Source organism: Pleurodeles waltl, chromosome 9, assembly GCF_031143425.1.
Source record: "Pleurodeles waltl isolate 20211129_DDA chromosome 9, aPleWal1.hap1.20221129, whole genome shotgun sequence".
In the NCBI taxonomy this organism is placed as follows: Eukaryota; Metazoa; Chordata; class Amphibia; order Caudata; family Salamandridae; genus Pleurodeles; species Pleurodeles waltl.
In genome coordinates this window covers 714700857-714727071 of record NC_090448.1, presented here as the reverse complement: position 1 = coordinate 714727071, position 26215 = coordinate 714700857, and the positions used below count along the sequence as shown (strand labels likewise).

The following is a 26215-nucleotide window of genomic DNA, read 5'->3' as shown; positions in this document are numbered from 1 at the left end:
CATGGGGAAACACATTGCTTACCCTCATAAAGGCACAAAGTCATCAGATCGTCAGCAGAGAGAATGGATTGGCGCATCTAATCTAAAGTCACATCGGGCTAGTTCATGAGGTGACCCCCCAAGATGTAGAGAAATATCCATAACAATTACCAATATCACATAACTATTACATAAAGATAGTACTAAACAAAATGAAACACAATCTATAGCACTTTAAGTAAGCACACAATATTTTATAAATAATTTATAGAAAATACAACTTGCTTCCAAGCAGCAAAGAAAGGAAAGGCGTTGACTGACAGAACACCTTTTGTGGGAGCAAGTGCCATGCGATTTGTAATTGCTTTAATAAGTTGCAGTTCTTCCCCTGGTGTTGCAGAAGAGGTGATTTACTATGTAAATAATTGCCTTTAGCATTATGGTTTTGGAGTAAAACAAGTATATGCATAACCTTGTCCTCATGCAGAATATTTCTTAAATAAAAGTATTTTCCCCGACTAGGCGACAAGCGCTATACACTGAGTTATGTTTAAATATTACAAAGTGAGCGGGGAGGATAGCCGCTTCAATTGTGTTCTTCTTGATTTATACTGTAATTACCAAGAATCCACACTATAATTTATCTAATTCTATTTGGTCTGGGCACGTGACCTGATATTTTTTCTGTTATTACTAACATGCTGATTGCAGTCAAACCTACACGCTGCCGACCCAAAAGGAACAAAATTGATCGGGCAACATTGCTTTATCCGTACGTGCTACTATGATGTGAAACATGCACATTTACATCCTTACGGTCCAGAAATTGAAACATGCAATTACATCTCAGAGTTCCTTCTCTTCTTCAAGACTGCTCAGCCTACACAGCGTTAAGTATGCAAGAAAAAAACAGCTATAGCTTGTAAAAGAACATCTGAAGCTCTATGGTAGAACTCTATTTTCACAGCCTGGTACATTAAAAAATTGAAAAGATGTCAACACTGAATAGCACTGGTTTAAATGAGAACACAGCATTAGCAATGCTACTGGCACATTTAAACAATACATAAACAAAGGCGCCTAGCATGCCTATGATTACATATTTACATAGTATGAACAGAGTGCCTAATGCACTGATAGTGTGAAGCTTTTTGATGCGAGGGTAGGAACAGCCCCAAGCTCTGTAAGAGTTGCCCTTTTCCCCAGGCAGCATACCTTGGACTCCTTCGAGGCATCGTTCAACAGATTGGACACAACTCTGGCAGGTCATCTGCACTGCAAACTCCAGCTTAAAAGAAATGAAGCATATTAATTTTCTGTAGCCAGCATATTCCCTCAATCAGAAACAGGTGCATGTCTACATCTATAAGGTTGACAGCTCTCCCCCTGCCCACTTGGGGACATTTATGCCCTTATGCAATACCAAACCTGTGTCTTTGGCTGAAGCATGGCATGCTCCACTCCTTGACTTTTGTGCCGGGGTCACTATTGCTCACCTGCACGCGTCAGCTGTGCCCTTGACTTCTCAATATACTTATCAGCTGAGCTGTTACGTTATCTGGATATTCCATTCTTCCGTTGTTGGCGCCGGATTATCCCAATTAAGCCCTATGAGCCTTCAATTTATCCATGCCCCACACCCTTTCTCCTATGTCACAGGCTCATACCTTCAAACCAAACATCTTTACCTATGCTCTGGTCTCCTCTACCCTCTGTCTTCATCTCCTCACCTGTGCCAATATTTCTTCCATAATCCTCCCCATTCATGTACATTTTGTGCTCCTTCCTGCAAACCCTCACCTCTCTATGCCACTTACTTTGCCACCTACACCCTAGACTAACATATTCCTCTGTATCGAAGCCATCACTAATACCTCAGACTTCTTACAACCTTCCAGGAAAGCACAAGGTCACTCTTCTTCCATAACCACAATGATCCTCATCTGTGCCAAGGGGTTCTCTATGTATTAGCACCTCTGTGCCCAGACTCATCAATGCTCTCTGCACCTATAATTGTGCCCTGGGCATCACAGAAACTGCTGCTCCCTTCTACGTGTTCTGGTCTTTCTATATTCTATCACCTGTGCCTTAAGTTGTGCATATCCCACTTACCTCCTCATCGTTGCACTGGGTATCTCAAGCTCCCTGCACCCTTCATGTTCGCTTTTGGCCCTCCATTCTTCCTTGCACACACATTTGTGCGCCCTGTGTTTCTACAGGACCCCATCCCTCATGGGATGGACTTTTGCATATCTCTCTCTCATTCACTCTCCCACTTTCTTCCACTCAGGTCTTCTCAAACACTCATTTTCATTCAGTCACTTACCTCGTGTTGTGAGGTTTGACTCACTTTCTTTCACTCGTATATAACGCATACCACATAGTTTTATCTGTTTATAGCATTATTGCTGGCTATGGGGAGAACCTTTTTTTTGTATTTTTTTCACAAAAATGTTGTGACTTTTTTTTTTTTTTTTTTAAAACAGTCAGTTTCAGGTCAGTAGCATTAAAAAAAAAATAGAATCAAAGGGAATCAAAAACTGGGGTGGATGATGAAAAATTACATTTTCCAACTTTTCTGGTCTTTAAAATACTTCACCCAAACATTCAGATTTTGCTCACCACCACAAGATGACCGTGCCACATGCTAAACAATGAAACTCCACAGATTGATAAAAGTTATCAATGACTTCCTGTTTGTGTGGACAAACCTGGGACCCACTGCACATGAACAAAGGCTCTGAACAGCGTGGGCTGGTCGCGCATATAATGGTGTGTCAGGAGTATTAGGAAAGATCACGTAATTACAGTACCTTTACAAAGTCATGCTTTGTAGACTCACCTTCTTTTCACTTCAGAAGAGGCCAGGCATGGAGTGTGGAGGATTGGAATGTGTAAGTTAGGATAGATCTGGAGGGGTGGGGGCGTTATTTCATGATTGGGTGTGGGACTTCCAAGGCCTGGTTGGTAGTGACTACGAAAGGCTCCCTGTATTGTAGTCCACATACTGCCTCGCTCCATCGCAGGAGCTGGCATCTATGTGTGGCTATCCTACTATTACTGCGACAAATATATCAGTGTCTGTGATGCCTCCACTCGATCTCAGGTGGTGCATATTCTTCTCCTCGACATATCCTGCTACAGGCCTGATTCCTGGTAGAGTGAAGCGTAAGTTTACAAAGCCACATTTTAACGCACTGCATTGCACATGTCTGTTTATAAAAACTCCATACTATTTATTTACCTCCCTTTGTTGAGATTAGCAAGCAGGAGGCGTGGTCTGGCCACGGATGCTGATGGCCGCCTGATCCTAGAGCTTTGTGCACCGGCGGGCCCTGGACCGGGGTAGGAGTGCCTAGCGAACAGCAGTGACCTTCGACTACGACCTGGGAAATCCTGCTGACAGAGTGATATGACCGGATGGACAGGGAGGTCTTCTACCACCATGCCTGTCCTCGCAGCTGCATAGGTGAGGCCTAGTCAACAGAGCGCAGCAGCGGCCTCGCGTGCTAGACGGGAGAGGCCAGCTGAGCGGAAGAAGCACGCTGCGGGGACGGAGGCCCCTGCTTGCACCATTGCACCGAATGCCCGGAGGACAAAACGCACTAGAAGCCTCGGCGGGCTGGAGCCCCAGCCCTCCTTGGGGGACCAATTGAATACGGTGGGGGGCCAGTGCTTGCAATATCGAAGGGCCATAGGCCGTGGGCAGCCACACAAGGAAGAGATGACCCGACTGCCTCCCGGGGCCGTCCCACAATAACGCCAGGACCCTCCAACACCTCCCTGATAACATCCACCCTCTTTGGGAAACAGCATTGCCCTCACATGGTGATCAACGCACGCAGGAATGGCAGTAGACAAACAATCGCCTGCCCCAACCACTGAAGGACCAAGGCCAGCCACAAGGGCACAGCAGGAGGCAACGTTCTGCCAGCCCCCGCACCGACTCCCCTGTCAGGACATGTAGAGAGGTGGTGGCCCTCTGCCTGGGTGAGTGGGCCTAGGCCAGATAAGAGCTGTGACACCTGAAGCTAGGCCCAGAGTGGTAAGTGGGGGCACCCCTCACCTATTCTGTACATTGGGCGGCAAACAGGATGGGACTTGTGTGCGGGCGCAGGAGGGCTGGTACACACCTGAAGGAATATCCTGGCCCTGCCTGGGTTACGGTGCAGAAAAGGACGGAACCAGGTTGTGAACAGTGATCACGCTTCCTCTAAGCTGGCTCTTGCCGGTGCTGAGAACTTGGGGTCCTGCCCCCCACTCCCCTGCTGCACCGTAGTCCGCATATCCGCCAGGAACATAGCTTCTAGAAAACAGCACCAGGAAGCTGACCCAGGCGACCAAGTCTGGAGATGCCCAACGGCAAATCTACAGGTAAATCCACTAGTAAACCTGTCTGGCAACTTCTCTTCTCTGAAGCCCTCCAACACTCACACTCACACTCAATGTCCTCTGCCAAGGGACTACAGCAGTCGGACCCGCCTACCACCTCAGCTAGACCAGCATAGGACACCGCTAGGGAACGCAACCTTCAGGACATCACGGCTGTGGGTCACAGGCTGGAAGGAATGGACTCTACCATCTGTACGATGGCAGCCGAGACCAAATCCATACATTTGGATATTGCAGACTTTCAGTCCCAAGTGACAGGGCTAGAACAACGTGTGACGACAAATGAGGACCACCTTAATACTACGCCAGAACGGGATCAAGAGCTCCTTTTCCTACGTAGTAAGCTCATCGACCTGGAGGACAGGAGCCGCAGAGACAATGTCAGTTTTTTTGGTTTTCCGGAACAATTGGAGGGGTCGGATATCCAAGACTTTTTTCAGAATACCCCCCCTACAGTTCCAGGCCTAACCTTTGACCCTCCGTTAGAATTCCAGAGGACACATCGCATGGGCCCGTGGCGGCAGGATGGCGCAACCTGACCTCACCCGATTATTGCCTGCCTACAGCGTCATGGGCAGGCCTGTCAGCTCCTTTTGGCAGCTCACTCCCACTGTCCATTCCGAATGGAGGGTTACAAGGTCCAGATTGCCGCAGACTTTTCAAAGGAGACCAGCGACCGCTGCAAGGCATTTCTGTCACTTCGACCTCAACTCTGCCAAACAGACATGAAATATGGGCTGTTCTAACTAGCGCGACTGTGGATCACTAAGAACGGCAAGTCAAAGGATTTCTATGTTTGGCAATCCAGTCTGTGGACACAACAACCCCAGACCGACCCTCGGGATAGACCATCGGCCCCCCCAGATGCCTCGTCCTTACCTACCACCCCGGAAAGACACAATCAACGTGATGGTGACTCTCATCAGAGAAACTATCGAGCCCTCACGGAGATAGAGACCTAGTGCTCCAAGCAGTGGCACACTATACTCAGCAACAAGATAGAGACATGTCTTGTTCCCCTCTGAAACCTCTCCATGTCTCTAACTGACATTTCAGCAGGTATGTGGGTCCTACTTGCCAATGGGGATGAGACTGTACCGAGAGACATGAACCTCTGCTCAGACAGACAGCTGAGTATACTACGATAGGGCCTTGTTATGTTGAAGTTAGATCAAAGATGTGGCTCACTAGATAGCCACATTGAGCCCTGATGTCTATTGCACTGCTTTATTATGGTTTTGGCTCTCTTTGTCCTCTCTCTTTCCCTTCCTTACCTCTCGCCTAAGTTGCGCACCAAACTATTTATATTAAGGTTACAGCAGAGTTGGCAGGCATGGCTTGGCCGCCGAGCAAGATCGCCGTCACAGTGTGAGGCTCTGCTAGGCATCAGGCCCTTTTTCCTTCATTTATCCTGTTGGGGCTATGACTGCACATTAAATTTCAGCCCTGAGGCCCCCTGTGGGCCAGAGAGTTGCTGGGAGCTGACTGCCGCCGGCGGTATCCTGTTGGGGCTGCTCCTGGCCGCCGCGATTTGCCGGGCCGGACCTCTGCTGGGTGCGGCTGCGGTGCTTGAGCACAACGGAAGAGGCCCCTCGGCGTTGCCGGCAGGCCTTCTGAGGCGTGGTGCAGCTGGAGCTGCTGCGCCGGGAGTTTTGGGGAAAGCATTAGTTTTTTCCCCTCGGGACCTAAATCGGCAGCTGATTCGGGCCGCGGTCCCTTCGGAGGCCAGTGCGTGGGGGGGCCTTGCGGCCAGGGCCTGCCGAGGGGGCTGGGCTGCTGTGGCCTGGCTGAAGATAGGCCTGCTGGTGTTCCTGCTAGGTGGGGCCGGCCCTGTCAGAGGTCGGGACTGGTCTGGCTGCCATCAAATTGAGGGCCAGTCGGGCGCTCACTTGTACAGCAGGCAGCAGAGATATGCAGCGGGCAGCCGCCATAGTGGTTCAGGAGTCTGGCGGGCCTGGAGCCGTGGGGATCTCCCCTTTGGGCCAGAGCACTGAGTGAGGCTTTCGCCGGCTGAGTCGAGCCGGGGGGGACGGACGGAGGTGGTGGACAGTGGTGAACGCTCCCGATATTGTTAATCTCTGGCTACTGTCACTTTGCTGGAAGCTATGCAACCTTATTGAGTGTGGCGCCGGGAGTGAGCTCACCTGACCTGCGGAGCTGGGTGGCTCATTACTGGAGAGACGCGGCGCGGGTCAGGTGGAGAGATCTGGAGCCTCTGGGGGGGGACCTGGAGGCCTGGCCGGGCTGACTAGTGCTGCTTCTGGGTGTCTGGAGCTGCCCTGCATGGGGCTCCCTATTGGCCTGCTGTCGTTCGCCTGGTGACACGGAACTTGTGTTATACCCGTGTTTTGATGGCGGTCTGGCTCTGGGCAAGTCGAGCAGAACAAGCCAAGATTACCTTTGACGGCGGGAAGAAGAGGGGTGGTACCTCTGCACCCCTGCTTGATGAAGTGCCTGCTGAGGAAGGAGCCTCGGAGACCTCGATTAAGGCAATGTTCCTTGATCTTAAGAGCAGCCTGGCTGGCACTGATGGTAGGCAGGATCATCTGACGGTGCAGCTTGACAGACTCAAGGCACGGGCGGACGCTCATGATGCTCGGCTTGATCATTTGGAGGTAAGCACCTTGGAGCTAGGAGATCAATGCACCAGCGGTCGGGAGCAGCTGCTCCAAATGGAGCGGGTGCTTGAAGTTATACGGAGCAAATATTAAGACTTGGAGGCTCGGTCGCACCGTAATAATATTAGCATTGTGGGACTTCGAGAGTCGACAGTTATGGACAGAATGGAGGTTTTTGTGGAGGAGATGTTGACGGAGCTCTTTCCTAGAGAATTGTCCCGGATGCTGGTGGTGGAGCGGGCGCATAGGTCCTTGGGTCCTCGGCCCCCGCCTGGCGCCCCTCCGCGCCTAATCATCGCACGTCTGTTGAATTACCAGGACAGAGACACTGTCATTAGACTGTCCAGGGAGCGGAGACAAGTGGTTTACAATAACATTGAACTGAATATTTTCCTGGATTATACCCCCACTGTACAGGCTGCGCGCCGAGCGTTTCTTCCAGTCTAACGCACCCTGAGTCAAACCAACGCAAAATTTTCACTTATCTTACCCGGCAAAATTGAAGGTGTAACACCTCTTTTTCACAGATCCTAAGCTTGCGGCTAAGTTTGCTAGAACAGTGCCTAGGCGGCCGGCGGTGGCACTCCCGGGGACCACTGGGTTTGAACACGCAGACTTAAGTGACACTGATTAGGATAGGCAGAGGCGCGGCCTCCTGGAGCTGTTTCTTTTACTTGACAATTGCTGTGCGCCTCTGCGTCGGGGTGATGTTCTATTGATCGCCACACTGGTTTGTTATTGCGTGGCCCTTTGCCCTTCTCCTCCTGTCTCGGTTGGACTGGCAGGAAGAATGCGTCAGCCTTCGCCCCTTGGATGAGTCCTGTTTCTCTAATGTGTTTTGGACAAAGGTTTCTTGCTGTTTTGAGGGGTGGGTTATCTGCTTTGACCCGGTTGGGGGGTCTCCGTGGGTGGGAGATGTGTGTGTTTTGGGGTTGGATTTCTATCTGGGCTCTGTTTCCTTTCTTTTCCTCTTCTTCTTTGGAGTTGCCTGGCAGGGTAGCGCGCAGTGGCTGTGTTATGCTTGTATCGGACTGGGTCATGGTGCTGGGGAGTGAGACATTTATTAGATGTCTCACTTGGAATGTGCGTGGCTTGAATGATGACCGCAAGGTGCGCCTTATGTCAGCTTACGTTAAGCGCCATGCAATAGATATATGTATGTTGCAGGAGACCCATTTGGTGGATGATAAGCAGCGTCGATTAAGGGCTGGCTGGATTGGAGAATGTTATAGTGCAGTATTCTCGAATTACGCTCGCGGAGTGGCGATTTTGATTTTCAGAGGTTTGCAGTGCCGCATTCAGAGAGCTATTATCGACCCCAATGGCCGTTATGTCTTGATACGGGCATGCTACTGGATAGAGTTTGTAGGCTTGTCTCGGTGTATGGCCCGAACACGGACGACCCCGAATTCTTTCGGGAGATGTGGCGTTTGGTGGACTCGCTGGGTAGCAGAGCGGTGATCTGGGGTGGCGACTTAAATGTTTTGTAATGGATCCTACGATGGACCGTGATAGTCAGGCCAGGGCGCAACATGTGTCTGTGGCTAGGGCTCTGTCATGGGAGGGAGCCCTGGTGGTTATCTGGCGGACCAAACATGTGACTATTCGGGAGGGCACTTGCATCAATCACGCTCATAAAAGTTGGTCCCTCATTGACCGCTGGCTTGGCTACAGGGACGTGGAGCTCTGGACGCAGTCGGTGGAGCATATGGCGAGAACTCTGTCTGATCATTCGCCGGTTAAGTTGGTGCTGGCGCTGCCTGGTGGGCCTGGGTGTGCAGGGCTGTTGCGCCTCCCCCATGGGACGCTGAGAGATGAGGTATTTCGTGCCGACGTCATTGAGGCCATTATCCATTATTTTGCGGAAAATCGTGGCTCCGTGAGGTCGGCAGGCACCTTGTGGGAGGCCTTTAAGGTGGTGATCCGTGGTGTTTGCCTTGCGAAACAGCACGGTGTACTCAAGTAGTTGAGAAGGGAACAGGCTGACTTGGAGGATCGGATTGCGACTCTCGAGCGCAGTCTGGTGACATTGCGGGAGGCAGTGTCGCGGTATGAGGAGGCCTCGCTTCGGGAAGTCTGCTTCCTGGGGAAATATACCAGGGCGCGTAGGTATGGTGAAGGTGAGAGAGCCGGGAGCACATGTTGTGTAGACCCTGGGCCAGCAATTACATTACAGAGATTGATAGCGTGGATGGTGCCGCGGGTTGTGGGTATGGAGGGTGTGATGTGGGTGTTTACCGAATTCTTTGTGAATCTATATGCTGAGCCTTCCGTGCTGGATATTAGAGCGGCTCAGGACTACTTCTCTGAGATCTCATTACTTTGGTTTGATGATGCGGGTAGGGCTTATTTAGATGTCCCCTTCTCTGTTGAGAAAGTTATGGTGGCGATCAGTAGTCTGCCTAGAGATATGGCCCCTGGCTCGGACGGTTTGACCCCAGCGTTTTATAAGGAGTATGCTGATCTTTTAGCTCCTCATCTTCTGAAGGTCTATGCGGAGTCGATGGAGACTGGGGTTTTACCTGCCTCTTTGCGGGAGGCTCTGATTGTAACGATTTTAAAGATGGGTAAGGACCAGCTCTGTTGTGACTCCTACCGCCCGCTCTCCATGATTAATATTGATAATAAGATCCTGGCTAAGATGATTGCGACACGGTTGCAGCCGCTGATGCCAAAGTTGGTGCTGCCGGACCAGTCTGGGTTCATGCCAGGTAGATCCACGTCTCACAATCTGCGCACGTTTTTTGCGATTGTGATTGATTCGGAGAATGATGCTGTGGTGTTTTTTTTGGATGCTACTAAGGCCTTCGACTCGCTAGCTTGGGAGTATATGTTCGCGCTGCTGGCAAGGGTGGGTATGAGTGCGCGTTTTGTACAACTGATTCGGCTGCTGTACTCAGAACCCACAGCTAAACTGCAGCTCAATGGCGCTGTCTCGGACCCCTTCAGGATTGCTCGTGGGACCCGCCAGGGATGCCCTCTTTCCCCGCTGCTCTTTGCTGTTGCGATGGAGCCCCTTGCGGCGTGTCTGCGGCAACATCATAATCAGAGGGGGCTGCCGTTCCGAATGCAGCCCATCTTGCTATCCTTGTATGCCGATGACATCGCGTTGTATATACGCGAGCCGCAGAAAAATCTGGATATGCTCCTCGATGAGATTGTACGATTTGGGGCTTTCTCTGGTATTACAATTAATTGGTCTAAGTCGGTGGTGCTGCCCCTCTCTGGGGGGACAGGGGAATTTGTTTCCCGATATCCGATCAGACGGGCAGGTGGCCCGGTGCATTATTTGGGAGTTTGGCTCAGTAGGGACATCGAGACACACTTGATGGCTATCTATAGCAAGGCGATAGCATGGTTGGAGGACAGGGACGAGGCGTGGCGCTCGCTGCCACTCTCACTTATCGGGCGCATTGCGATTTCGAAAATGGTGCTGCTGCCTAAATTTTTATACTTGTTCGTGAATCTGCCTCTTACTCTTACTGCAAGTTTTTTGCGGCGCCTTCGGTCTGCGCTAATACGACTGGTTTGGGCGGGCAGGCGGGCAACCTAGGATTTCCTGGGAGACATTGACGCTACCCTTTGAGCTGGGGGGGGGCTTGCCGCCCCTGATTTGGAGCTCTATTATTACTGCGCTCAGGCCCATTTTGCATATTATTGGTTGCACCCTGTGCGGTATCTACCACAACTGGTGCCTGAGGGCGACGCGGTGTGGCCCGATTGCCTGTCTAGAGTGTTTGGGACCCATCCTTGATGCAGGGTGCGCGGTGTGAGTACAGAGCAATGCACTATTAGGGCATGGATCACGGTACTGCGGCGGGCTGGTGTTGGTGCGCCCTTTGCTCCCTCGATGTTGTTACTGGATGTCATGGATGACAGGATGTTTAGAGATGCAGGACTGCGCGATTTCCTCCGGGAGTTGGATCTGCTGGAGCTGGGGAATTGGTTTGTGGACGGATGCTTGGTTCCATCGGAGACTGTGCTGGGGGAGGGCCGCACTACTGCGTTGCATAGGTTATATGTGTTGCACGTTTTAGCGATGCTTCGTGCACGCTTTGCTGGTCTTCCTGAGACTCCGCCGGTGTGTCCGGCTTTGGAGGTACTGTGCCGGGCGCAGACGCCACGTAAGCTTATTACTAACTTATACAATAGTATGCAAGATCAGAAGAGCAGTGCTGGTCGGGCTGAAAAGGCCCGCTGGGAGGCGGATGTGGGGGACTATTACGGAGGAAATGTGGCGAAAGTGCTGTGAGCATATGAGGACCCTGTCTCCTAATTATAGGCTACGGCTTATACAGTTCAGATTTCTACATCGTATATACTATACTCCAAAGGGCCTCCATGCAATGGGTCTACGCGCGGATGCGAGTTGTGAGCAGTGTCGCACACCAAATGCTGATTTTCGGCACCTTGCGTGGACTTGTGGGGAGGTGCGCAGTTACTGGATGGAGGTAATGACTATGGTTGAGGGGATAACCGGGTTAAGGCTGCCCTTCTCCCATACACTTGCTTTGCTGGGCTAGGTCGAGAAGGTGCTGTCGGCCCACATGCGATTGGTGGGCATCTTGCTGCTGCTGCTTGCGAAGCGCAGGGTTGCGATGTGCTGGGGCCGCGGGGGGCTCAGCGTGGATCGGACTGGCTGCACGATGTTACATTCTGCCGTGAACAATTGATGACATTTTGGGAGCTGACCCCTGGGGGTGCCCGGCTGCGGGATATATGGGGGCCGCTGCGTGCCTATCTAGAATCCCGGTAGTGGAGCAGCCCGGATATATGCTAATGGGCCACATATGGGATGGTTTGGTTACTGTCGACTATCAGCATCATGGCTGCTACGTGTGATTTGGTTACTGCCCTGCCCTTCCTTCTCCTTTTTTCATTCCTTCTTCTCTCCTTGTTTGCATTTTCCTATATCTGTAGTTAGCAATGGATGTTTTTGGGCCTGCAGATGTGCATTACTGCTACCCTTATCTTCGGACTTTAGATCCCTGAATTACTCCCTTGTTGTGGAATGGTCGTGGTAGAGTCGGCTGGTCGACGCAGGGCTTGCGCCCCAGCCACAACAAACTTTATGCAGAGGGTGCGATTTGGACCATTCGTCCGTTGCTATGGGACTTTATGCAGTTCCAACTCTGTATGCACCGACCTTCTGGGCTATTCTGTTGTCTGCTTATATTTCCTGAAAACTCATAAAGTTATTAAAAAAAAAAAAAAAAAAAGTTACAGCAGTTTTTCACAAGATGCACTATACCGCTGTTGTGTAATACGCCACTATTTGCATGATGCATGTCTAATATGCCCCATGACTTATGATGTTTTACTGTTCAAACTGTTCACGGTGATGCAATGCCAAAGTGTTCAAGGCTGTTTACTCTTAATGCAACTGCCCACCACGATCCCACAGATGCTATTACGGTCTATGCAGATATATACCTGTCCTCCCCAGTACTCGCGGCTGGGTGCTCAGGAGAGGCTAACCCAAACTGGGTAGCACCCCCGTGAATCTGCAACAACATGCCTGGTTCCACTAGGCGTTTGACATCTTACGCTACATTGCCCTCCCCATCCCAACGAGCTCCCCTCCTGGCCCATGCTTGGCTTGCCCTGGTTTGCTCAGTGCGCCCTGCCTCCTGCTGAGGCCCCTCCGGAAGCACTGGCTCCACAGGTTTAGACCCTCAGTCCACAGGTTCCACCGTGGGGGCTTCGCTCCTATCCCCAGTCAGACTCCTTTCTCCTCCGTTACAGTTTCATAACCCACCCCCCACTTCCCTCCTTTTTCTCCCTCCCTTCTCACCTGCATTATACATCCTTCCGCTTCACCCCACTTTAACTTACCACAGTTACTCCAGGCAGGCATCCGGCATCTCCCAAACCCTTCACTGACCGAGACACGAGAAAGTCCAATCTTTTGCTCTGGCAGCCAGTCCTACCCCTCATCTCTTTCCTCCACAGACACCCTCTCCCTGCCCCAACCGGCCCTCCTCCCCTCCGGCCTCCCCCTTCTAGCCTGTCCCACGCTGAGACACCGCCATGGCCGGCCAGACCCTTCTCCCCCCCCCCAACCCCATCCACTCAAGGTCCTGTTTTGGAATGTCAACCGTTTAAACCATTACTTGAAATGAAGGAAAGTACTCTTGTATCTCCAGTCAAAAGGGACTGATATGGCACTCCTTCAGGAGATGCATCTGGATGATGCTGAATCCAGTAAACTACATAGAGACTGGGTAGGGAAAACGTTTTATATTTGCTGCCCAAAGCCACAAATGGAAGGAGGTGGGACGCCCAGGAATGCAGAGTGTGGATCCTGCTCTGCCAGTCTCTACCCGTCACAATTATCAAAACGTGATCTGACCCAGAGGGTAGATATGTTTTCCCAAACTGCAGGTCAGTGACTTCTCGCTCTGCGTCGGTTCCACCTATGCGCCTATAGGCTCCAAATACTTGTTCCTCTTTCAAATCAACCACCTCCTTACCAAGATTAGAGCTTCCCGTTACATCATAGCAGTGATTGGAATCTAGCTCATGAAGCAGTGCTCGACAGGACCGGTCCCGATAGGTGTCGGCAACAAACAGAACAGGGCAATATTAACAGACATGTCCTCAGATCACGGGCTGGTGGGTCACTGGAGGCTTACACATCCAGCAGATAGAGAATACACATTTCTGTCGCCAGTACACAGTCGCAAATTGACTATTTACTTGTGACACAAAACATAGTGGCCCAGGTTCACAACTCTCGAATACTGGAGTGCGCCCTCTCAGACCATTCCCCGATTCTGCTAACTATTGACACAGGCCTGGTTACCCCAGGCCGTAAACCCTGGCGTTTAGCCGTACACCTCTATTGCACACCCCAGGGTAAAGCACAATTACGGGCCCATTACTCCACCTACATTCAAGATAATGCAGTCGCAAAGGTGACCATCCATGGGCAAATGATGCTCGACCCTGCGCAGGCCAATGAGCAAAGGATAGCTCGCCAGATAGAATTGGAGGGCAACATTGCGCATTTCACCCAAAAGTACACAGCCCAACCCTACTACCAGCACGCCAGCGCCTAGAACGAGCCAGTGTGGCCCTTAACGAACTGTATACGTCCCAGGCCAAATATGTGCTGCAACACCTGCAGGGACAATACTATGAACAGGGGGGGAAAAAGCTGGCAGGCTCTTAGCAGCCTAGCTTTGCCAGAGGGAAGCCACACAGGCCATCCCCACTATCTTGTCCTCGAACGGCGAGCTTCTTATCCAACAGCAGAGTATTGTTAACGAGTTTGCAGTATTCTACCACCGTCTGTATACCCCAGAAACAGCAACTAGCCCTGCTCAAGTGGAGACCTTCCTGAAAGGGTTCCGCCTCCCCCACCTGTCGAACAAAGGTCAAGCCCTGTTAGATGGGGAAATTAGCAAGGTCAAAATAGTACAGGCCATATCTAATCTCCAATACCATAAATCGCGGGGAGGATGTCTTCCCTGAGGAATTCTACAAACGGGCCAGCGAGGAAGTATTCGATTCCCTATACGATACCTTTTGTGGCGCTGACCGAGAAGGAACGCTGGGCTCCATCTCAAACAGAGTAGTGACTGCGGTTCTACCCAAACCTGGGCGGGACCCCCTTCTCTGTGGCAGCTATCACCCTATTTCCCTCTTGAATGGGGATATCAAAATACTTGCCGCTGTCCTGGCGGCCTGCCTACTCAAGGTTATCCCGTCCCTAATACATCACACACAGGCGTGGTCCGTCCCAGGATGCACCACTAGAAACCACCTTTGCACCCTCTCACATGCCATATGGGAGGCCAGGAAAATGCTGGCTGAAGCCTTAGCTCTGTCCCTCGGCGCTTAAAAAAGTGTTTGGACTGTATCAAATGGGACTACTTATTCGCGATCTTGCAGAAATTCGGTCTGGGTGACTAATTTATTGCAAAAGTACGACTGCTGTACGGTTGTCCCACAGCGCAGGTCAATAGTGGTGGTTTTATATCAGACCCCTTTCCAATACGCAGAGGGACAAGACAAGGCTGCCCACTCTCGCCACTTCTATTTCTACTGGCCATGGAACCACGATTTGCCGATCTCCTCAACTTGCTGGAATATCTCGGGGGGGCGGGGAGTTGTGTTATCCAAACTCTACCTCCACGCAGATCACATCCTACTTACCCTGGTTGATCTAGGCAGCTGCCCTCCCGGCCTTACTCGAGATTGAAAGCTTTGCGATCCTCTCTGGGTATCGGTTGAACTGGGACAAGAGCGAAGAGCTGCCCCTCTCCAATAGCACCACGCGGGCAGTGATCCACGACTTCCCCTTCTGATGGACACCACTCCACCTCAAATACCTGGGAATTCCCATTAATCGAAGTTTGGAACACATAGTAGCAGACAACCTAGACCCAGTCATCGCCCGTGTGACTATGGATTTCGAAAAATGGTCCCACATGGGACTTTTCATGTGTGGTAGGGTACAGGTGGTGAGGATGGTTATACTGCCGCGCTTCACTTACAGCTAGGTAAGCTACCCATCCAGGTGCCTCTCATCTCTCAGACTGATTGATACAGCGATTACAGCTTTCGTGTAGGGCTCCTCCCGCCCCCGCTTATCATCAGCTAAACTAATGGAGCGCCACTCCCACGGACGCATTGGGCTTACATTGATAGAACACTATTCCCTAGCCCTACATCTTTCTCAGTTAGTGTATATGCAACTTGAAGCACCGGATCCACCGCAATGGGTCACGCATGTTGTTATCAAGCCAGGGCGGGCTTAGTATCTTGTACAAACCAGGCCCCCCCTCAGTCATGTCCAGACAACCCTATGCTGAGGGCGATGCATGTGGCCTAGCGCAGGGCACATCGTCTCTTAGCCATCCATCCATCCTTCTCTTCACTCGTGGCCTACGTATAGGAAGGACCATCATCCACTGAAAGCACTGGAGTTCAGCCGGCATTGAATGTTTGGACCAGATCATCGAGAATGGTGAAATTAAACCATTTGCGAGTCTGAGACAAGAATATGGTCTTCACCCTCATCAAGAGTGGCCATACCAGCAACTCAAACACTGTCTCTGAGCCAGAATGGGGGCCGGCCCCTGGACCCTACAGGTCTCCCCTTTACTGTCTTACCTTAAGACGTGGGGGAACTTTAAGGGCGTGATGAGTTCTCACACATCACCTTTATTCATAGCCCCTCCTCGACAATCTATGCTCTAAATGGCAGATACGTCTCCAGGCGGAGTTCGAAATGGAGGAATGGATAGATATAATAGGGGCCCTGGACAGAGGAACCCGAGAAGCATGCCTGAAGTGTTGCGTTTTTGAAGTGATTCATGACTGGTACCGGGCCCCTGTGAAATTGCACAGAATGGGGCTTTTACCCCACGCGACCGCTGGCGATTTAAGGAGACACAATGTGATTTGACCCACGTCCTATGCGACTGCCCATCGATTCAGCCCTTTTGGGAGGCTGTAGACTCCACCCTTAGCGCTTCCATGACCCTCCGGATGCTGCTCCCCTCTTCTTCTATACTCTTGCACGACATGAGACATCCCTGAGCAGACGCGGCCGCAATGCCGCTTACTGCCAACGGTCCTGGCGAAGGCCAAGATTTGTATCCCCCATCTAGCCCCTACCCCTCCCTCCTTCCGCCCACTGCCCTGTCCTCTTGCCAATCGCCTCCCCACATCCCTTCAGATCCCACTGGATGGTGGGTGCTCCCCTTCCTCTTTCTTTTTAAATCTATTCCATCCTTCCCCACCCTACTCTGCCTTACCTCCTTCTCCCCTGCACCCTGTTCCTCATTTTACTATACTGTACCCTGCCCAACACCATTCATCCCTACTTTACTTTACTTCACTTCCCCCCCCCAACCCATCCTACATTATCTAACCATACACTGGTATCTAGCCTTACCTCTCAGCCTGGTTAAACTGCCTCCTCACATAGGCTATTTTCCAGACCCTTGCTCTCACAGCCTCCTCCCCTGTACCATGGTGTGGACACAATGCATTGTAGTCAGAGGATAACAGGCCACAGTCACAGCCTACTGCATAATACACCTCCCTGTGCTCCTACCTACCTAGACCTCACTGCCGAATACTCACCTTTCATCCTTTTCCCCATGGCATCCTGGTCCTCGGTTTGATCAATGGACAGCTCAGCTTCCCCTATAGCCAATGGCCTCTGGGCACAACCCTTGGAATTGCGGAACAGAGAGGATTGTGTTTTTATTGCGGTAAGCCTGGTCATTTTGTAAGAGACTGACCCAGCTTGATGGGAAGCTCCAGGACTGGACTATCAATGGCAAACCCAGTCAAATCCTGTTTTACCTTGAGGTTCACCCCCACCAATGAAGATTTTAGGAAATAACTTTTTCACCTGCTGATTCAGCTACTTATGAACCACGGCCCTTAACAATTCAGTCTCTCATTGATTTAATACTTCTAGATATTTCATGGACAAAATTTCATCAGCAGCAAAACCTTCTAAAACAATCAAAGGAGACACCTCAGGATACCATATTTATAGATAGAAAATTACTGCTGTCAGGTCAAGCGTGTTAGGAGACATTTTTGTTAGGCATGGCTCTGAACAAAGGATATTCTGAAACTATTAAGTTCAATGTTATTTAGGCCCCTGCCATGGTCTTAGGAACACTGTGGCTGGTTAAAAAATCAAAACACAATCCTTCCACAGACTGGGATAAGCAGACCATTATGTTTTTAACTCAGACTTGCACCTTGACTATTTCCCCAGGGAGTGATTGAATGAAACTCTTCCTTTAAATTGCTGTACCACTCTAAAGCAAAAAGATCCTAAAAGACTGCCAGTGATCTATAACAAATAATAAAATATATTTAGCAAGAAAGCAGCGGTTCGTTGTCACCTCATCATCCCTACATCTATCCAATTGACATGGTTCCCAAAGTTAAGATCCTGCCTGGGTGAATCTATCCATTACCAGTACAGGAGGATTTGGGACTTCCGGAATACTTAAGAGAATCTACAGGAAGGCTTTGTATAGCAATCCACCTCTCTTTCAGGAGCTCTTATTTTCTTCATAGCAAAAACCAAGAAGAAAGTTTAGGATCCTGCATAAATTACAGAGAACTCCATACTATCAAAATAAGGATTAGACATCCACTACCATTAAATTCTATACTGACGGATCAAATAAAACCTGCAGGCATCTTTAACAAACTAGATTTAAGAGGGGTTTATAATCATGTATGGATTCAACAGGGTGAAGAGTTCAAAACAGTTTTCAGCACTAGATACTGTCATTTTAAATATTTTGGAATGACTTTCAGATTAATGCACCAGGAGTGTGTCTGCACCTTGTAAATGATGCTCTCAGAGATATACTGCACACCTGCATCACCATCACACAAGAGACAACTTTCCAGCAATTAAAAGATCCTTTCACCACAGCTCCCGATATAAGGCAACAGGATTGTTCAATGCCATTTATCGTAGAAACAGATGCTCCTGCATTCACAATTGGGTCACTATGTCCCAAGAGAGAGGTTATTCATCTTGCTGCTTAATATTTAGAACTATTAATTCAGCAAAAGCTAATTATACGATCTATGATATAGAGTTAGCTGTTGTCCAGAAAATAATATTTGCAACATTATAGGCATTATTTAGAGGGTGCACAACATTGTGTAACAATCAGGTCAAGTCATTAATGTGTTTAAAGCCCAGCCATGCACTTAAGTCTGTGTTCCTCTTGAGGTTTCACACTCAAGTGAGTTATTGACCTGGAAATAGGCAAAGGAAAGCTGATATTTTGTCCACCCAAGAGTAAGAGGTTAAACCAGTTAACGATCCTCCATCTATTTTAGCAATGCAAAAGTGTCTTTTTGCAGAACTACTGTGAAGTTATCAAGGTCTAAATAAAAAGAGTGGGTTAAGAGAAATCCTCTGTTCAGCAAATGCAGCCGACAACTATTATGGCAAAATCAGAGAGTATTCATTCCAGGAACAGAATCTCAGATATCAAATTTTAAAATTAAGACATGATTCTAATGTAAGTAGAAGGACATCCAGGAATCAGGAATGGAAAAGACAAGACATTTATTAAACATCAATGGTGGTAGCCTCAGATGCGAAGAGACATTGAGCAGGATGTGTAGCAGTGTGCAATATGCGCCCAAGTTAAAGTTGCCAGAAAGAAACCTTAAGAACTAATACAGCCATGACCCACTTCTCACCAACCTTGATCATAAATTTAGATGAACTTTATCATGGATTTACCTCCTTTAAAAGGCAAAAAAGTGATTTTGATAGTCGTAAGATTGCCTTACAAAGAGTGCTCACTTTATTCCTCTTTCGAAGATGCCCCCAACCCCTTCCCAAGTACTCACTTTCTTAAAAGAAGTAGTGAGGTTACACGTGCTCCTAGCTTTCATCATAACAGATGGGGGTCCAGGTTTATTGCAAACTTCTGGAGGACTTTACTTCAATGATTGGGGGTGAAGCACTATATGCCTATCAGTTATCATCCACAACCGGACAGCAAAACAGAGAGATAAAAAGAGACTTGAGATGTTTCTGGCACAATGGATACCAATAGCAGAAGTCTCTTAACACCCTACATACTTCTTTAGGTGACTCCCCTTTTTTCTGTTCCTCTGGTTCCTACTGACACATATAGCCTCCTATATTTTCACCACAGTCACTTAGATAAGTCCCTCCTGGAAAACATTAGAGATACCCATGAGACAGTACTAAAATCACTCAAAACATGGGAAAGCAAGAATTAAGTATCTCGCTGATAGACCCCGCACCCCTGGGCCAACCTTTAGCATAGGGGAAAACGTTTAGTTGTCTACAGACTATCTTGCTTCTATACATTGAAGTTTTGATCCTAAATTTGTATGTCTGCTTGCCATTATTAAGATCAATGGTTCAGCAGCTGTCAAATTAGGGCTTCTCAATCATTAGAAGATACATCTTGGGCTGTATTACACAGAGTGCCCCAGGGGTGCGACGGGTGTTTGCGCCCATTTTGCACACCCCTGGGGCACTTTGGTATTAGAGAAGGTGCTGCAGATGCTTGTACGGCCCCTTCCATCATACAGATAGCGCTGGCGCACATGTAGTGCCAGAGCTATCATCAGAGGTTTTTCCCTCACTTGCATGAGTGAGGCCCCATGCAAATAAGGGTATTTCTATGCATCTGCGCCCATGCCATATTATAGATGCTGGCACAAAGGCAAAGAAGCTCTCAGGAGGCACAGTGACAGTGTGCCACAAAAAGGTGGTACACTGTCAGTGAGCCCCCTGATGGCAGCCCTCTGGAGGTAAGTGAATCCTATGGACTCCCCAGACATCCCCTTGCAGGCGGGTGCAGTCAGTCACTGCACCTGCCTGCAAAGTGATCTCTCTCCTCTCCTGCAAGTGCAGGCAGGTCCGCGCTTGCACAGTGAAACAAGGAGCATCTGCTTCCATGCCACTCAGTATTTCACTTGACTGCGCGGCCCCCAGGGCAGTGCAAGTTCACAGTTGCCCTGGGGGAAATACATTAATTCTAATACGGCACATTTTTCTTGTTTGCACAGGGTGCACCTTTTCAAAGGAGCACCGATAGCAAACAAGAAAAATGTGCTATATTCATAATATGGCCAATGGTGTTCCATCTCTCACATAAAGGAAGCACATTCCTTAACTACACACACACCCTCCAACTACCTGTGTAAATGGATCCCATAGTGCAAACTAGAGTCTATTTTGGATTCCCAGTGGCAAAAGGGCAGCTGCAGCATATGGTCACCTGGAAGGGTTATGAAGGCTCCAATAACTCGTGAGCAAACCCCACAACTGGTCTCTGAATTTCTCAATACGTGTACATCCAAGCTCTAACTGTAGCAGGAAGAGGATCATTTGGGGGGGGGGGTGGGGGAGGGTTATTAAAGAGAACTGTCACTTCACTGGAATGATTGGGGCATAAGAGACCTTGGAGACAGGGTACAGGGAGAAGATGGGGCAATGGAGAGTAAGGTATTATATCACCAGAAATACAAGTCTCAGAGGCACACACGCAGCCCATAGCCACAGGAGTGACATTCACCACAGGTACATTTTCTGGTGCTTACTGTCAGACAGAGTATATAATACCACAGAGGTACAGAGGCAGATTGTCTGACAACATAGCTTGTTGTGACTCTCTTTACACTTGCTATAGTTCAAACACAACATCCTGGTACTGCAGTGACCTTCCATACTTGTGAGGTTCCTGAGAAAGACACATAAGATGCCAGTGCTCTTTATTGCTCATCTCCTGCTCAAACCGGGCAAGCCTATAGGTATATCATCTTAGGATAGGTGATCTGTTCCTCATTGGCATGACCCTTTCATTGATCTGTGCCCTCTCATATATAGGTGTAAACTTAGTCTGCTCTCACTTGATCTGAGGCCTTGTACTCAAACTAATCTAAGGCGGAAAATCCAACAACAAACCTACAGGAGTAGATCCCTCCTCTCTCCTTACCCTTTTTCCACTAAGCCTTGGTCCTCCTTTGCACCTTTGATACATTAACAAAGCAGTAGATGGACTCCCAAGGTGCAGAAGGAAAGATTGGCCTCCACCTATCAGAGCGCTGAGCTCGTAACCACTAGAAGCAAGGCAATTTTGTTTAGGGATAAAAAGCGGATACATCCTGGAAGAATTTTCCCTCTGGGTATTTTTGGTCTACAAATCACCCCTTCAAAAAAAAAAAAAAAGGGTAGAAATATGGGTTTTGCTTTGGATGTAAATATGTCCTTCAACCAAAAGATCAGTACAGTTGTGAGAATCTGTTGCCTACAAATAAGTAACAAAGCATATCTAGACTTTAATATCAGTCAGTTGTTCAGCAGGAGTCGTGAATGTCAGGCTAGTCTACCAAAAGCCTGAGATGTCAGATTATGGGCTTCTCAGGTTCACCACCTGCAGAAGGTACAGTACTCAGCAGTTCATCTAGCTTCAGGCAGCAAAATTCTATCTCACAAGCCCTAAGAGCTTTACAAAAAGACTGTCTGTCTAATAATGGCTATTGTTTAAACTGGACTGTGAGGTTAACTTTCACAGGAGTAGTGTGTCAGCCGAAGATTTTTGTTTAAGTTTCTGAAAAGGGACTCTTCAGAGCCTCACTGTGTGTGTGTGTGTGTGTGTGTGTGTGTGGGGGGGGGGGGGTTTGAAGGAGTGCCTTGTTCTAGTACAAGCAGAAAAAAAAATCATACAACTACATAGGAAAGGTACAAGTATTTGCAAAGCAAAGGGTTTCACGTTTGCTCGAGAGTTAGAGCTATTAGCGTTGTAAATTCCTAACTGGACTTTTCTTGCCACATAAATTAAAAATGAAAAGTAAAACAGCTGGCATAAGCAAGTCAATTGAAAGCGCCACGGCCGAAGTGAGTGCAATGGAGAGACACAAAAGGAAAAAGAAGCTAGCTCGAAGTCAAACATATCAGCAAACATGCAATTATCAATCTAATAGGTTCAGTCCCCAAGACGGTAACAAAACCGTCCCAAGGCGGGACAAACCTAAAGCATTTACCAACGTCATCAAAAGATTTTTAAAAGGCAAGCCCATCGAACGAGTGAAAGTGATGGGCATGAGGTGGGCGTGGTAAAAAGCCCACATAGATACCAACACGTCGGAAAAGCAGCACTTGCGTGCTGCTATGCTCAACCTACAAAAACAGAAGACAAATGGGAATGCCTCCAACGTGGGTGGAGAGGGGAGGTGTGAATGTGTTTTTGCCCGCTGCCACACTTAAAATTGCGGCCCTGTTACAATGGCGGTAATTCTGTTACCTTGTGGGTATCTATGGGATGGTGCCTCCCACTCAACCTAAGTAAATATTGGCCCACACATAATGGTGATATTTCTTGGCAACATGAGGACATCAATGGAACGGCACCCACTCACTGCCTAGCCTACTGAAATGCTGGCCCTGGTACAATTATGGAAATGTTGGTAATTTGGGGGTATCCATGGGATGATGTCCATTTGTCACCCAGATATAAACGGTAGCCCTGACATTTTGGTGGTGTATCTAGATGCAAGAGTATCTGGCTTTGGCATAAAGTTCATCATGACGTACATGGCGCAATGATGTTCTGGCAGTGTAGAGATAATTCTCACCATGTTGTGGGCATCCAGTGCACAATGGTGGTAATTCTTTACATTTTGTGTGGATTCATTGCACCCACACTTGCTATAGTCCTGGGACCGGCATTATGGTGGTACTCCATGACAAATGTGGGCATGCATGGCACAATGGTGCCCTACCTGGCTTACTGCTCGCCAGGGCTTAGTAGAGGATAAATCTTGCCATGACCTGGAAGGCACAATTAAATGGTGCCAAGGCATTATTGCAAATAATTATGTAAATAATGTTGCCTATACAGAGGAGGGGACACATATGTCATTGGATATATAGCAAATGCCTAGCCAGTGCTATCACCTAAATCTAGGACAGATAAGAATATGCCAACGCAGGGATTTGAAGAAACGGATGGTTGAGGCAAAACCTTTTTTTGCAAATGCTTTTATTTTTATTTTTTAAAGTGCATTCATTACCTGGCTTTGCCTAACCTCACTAGTCGTATGCACAACTACACACATTCTAGGAACTTGTGAAGTATATATTTCCATATAGTTGACAAACCCAACCTTAAGGTATTTTCAAAAAGATAGCAATCATTATTTGTCACGAGTTGGATAATGCCATACTAGTCTATTTAAAAGCACTGCATGTTAGATTACCAGATTATCAACTTCATTGCCTCCCGAAGGTACCAAATGCGACAGTCCATCTGACCTCACGCATCGCGACCATACTTCTCCAGCCAGTAGGGCTTTACATTGGCTGTCTTTCAAATAATGGCCATTGTTTAACCTGGACACAAGAGCACCAACACTGACATGGATACAAGCACATGAGTACAGTGACAAAAGGGCACTGACACTAAGACACTAACAAAGAGACACTGACAGAGTGTTACTAGTAAATGTAACTGTTGGCAGGATACTGACACAGGCAAATCAACTCAGCCACTAGGACACTGGCAGTGAGGAACTGAAAGAAACACAAATACGGACATGAAAAACGTGACAATGAAATACTGACATGGGGCAAAAACACTAATGTTGGAACACTAGCAGGAAAGACTTTCACACAAATTTCGGATGCTAGAACGGAAGGATACTGATACTAAGATAGTGACACCAAGACACTAAACCTGAACAATCACATGACATAGGGACACTGACAAAAGGATAATTCCTGGTGGAGGGCAGGATGCAACAGTAGTGTACTGACATTTGACAAGGCTACTGACATCATGTACAGAAAAAAGAGCACTGATGTGGAGACACCGCCACAAAGACATGGACACCAGAGCACTGGCACAGGGGCACCAAAACTGTCAAGGGGTCGGGGTTGGGAAATCCCAGAAACTGGGCCACCAACACTTGTACCTGAACACTGATAGGGGGTACGGACACAGGGATATCTACAATGGAATACTGACTCAAGGGCACAGATATAATATGATCCAGTGACACAGGAACACAGAAATATGAACACATATACCAGAACACAAGCATGACATTGGAAGTCCATTACTGCCACAGAGAGAGAGCACTGACTAGACACTGACATTTGGACAAGTAGACTTACATTTCAATGATGACACTGAAACAATGACACAAACATTGAAATGCAATTACTTGCACTTGGATATTGACACAGGGACACAAACTGTCAAGGGGACATAAGTGAACACTGATACACAGACATGGGCATATGGGCACACTGATACTGAGACACTGACAAACGGACACTGTGAATGACATGGACATTGGGAGACTGACATGGTAACACAGTGTAACATGGGGGACAGTGTCACTGACACAAGCTCTAAAACTTTTACAAGGTTAACAACAATGCACAAGAGAACACAGGAACATTAATGCTGGACACAAAGAGTAGGCTATGGACATAACAAGCAGTTCTGTGGCCCCCAACTAAAAAATAATGCTCTTAGCAGTGACAAATGATGCTCATCAACAATACTTCCTAACATGCATTCGTGAGATAAAAAGGCAAGTTATCAACATTCATACATAAGGACATTTCAGTCCTGCACAAAGTAAACAAATCATGCCTCAGCAGTGTTAGGTCCCAGAATGCATCTGTACAGTTTGCAGCACAGGGAAAGCCATACTATTTACCACCATGGTTGCTGAAAACAAGAGCTACCACCAGGCTGGGCCACTTGCATGTGAGGTTTGTCAAATACTGTCTTGGCCCTCTCCGCAGGTCACCCCAAAACGTTTTCCCTTCACGCCTCCTGTTTCGCTGAATTTGTTTTTGTTGACCTTAGGACTTTCTGCACCTTACCACTGCTAAAGTGCTTGTGTTCACTTCTTAAAACATGGTAAATTGGCTTATACCTGATTGCCATATCTAATTTACTTATAAGTCCCAAATAACATGGTATCCCATGTACCCAAAACTTGTAAATGAAATGGTACTAGTGGGCCAGCAGCACATATCATGCCACCTCCTAAAGTAGTGACTTTTCAGGAACCACGGACCTGGGTATGTTCCCGCCTGGCTGCAGCAGATTTACCAAACTTTATTTGCGCTGGACCATTGGTCTATGTGTTCCTAGGAAGCTCGTTCTCTAATTTAGGACGGGCGACAGTTAGGAATTATTGGTTCCATATTTATGTAAGTGACTTATTTCTCCAAGATACTCTCTGGTTTTCAGTAATCTGTACACTTGACTAAGGAAACATGTGTGGCCCATATAATTTGGAGATACACATAGTCATCTAGGTCCTGATGAAGCATCACTGGATCCGTATGGACCACCAGGATGCGAAACATGTTGACCCATGATAGGGTTGGCTTTGGAAAATCCCCAATTCCTCCCTTTACTATTTTTATTATAGAGTGATTGATCATTATCTCTGGTTCACTCTTATGACTATACTTTTTAACCTTGGTCCGGACCGTCCATCTGGTCTAATAAAACTATTGACCCAGTGGCGGTTTTGTGAGCCAATTTTAACCACGATTTTTTTCGATCTCCTCTGTCACTTATTCACCTTTGGGGTCACGGCACCATCATTGAAAAAGATCTCCGGCAAAGAGCCCCCCCACCAGGGGTGGTGCCCGTCAGACATTGCAGTGCCGGTCTGACGAGGAGCAGTTCCGATGATGAAGCATG

At 48.4% G+C, this 26215-nt stretch overlaps 1 protein-coding gene across 3 annotated transcripts in view; it reads right to left on the bottom strand.

Annotated features, from left to right (window-relative positions):
- The window catches only part of CCS (copper chaperone for superoxide dismutase), a 782455-nt gene that overhangs the window by 714895 nt on the left and 41345 nt on the right, over positions 1–26215 (bottom strand). For all 3 annotated transcript variants that reach the window (XM_069207828.1, XM_069207830.1, XM_069207829.1), the window contains exon 2: positions 1195–1267. In XM_069207828.1, the coding sequence (XP_069063929.1) occupies positions 1195–1267 (73 nt within the window). The remainder of the gene's footprint in view (positions 1–1194; positions 1268–26215) is intronic.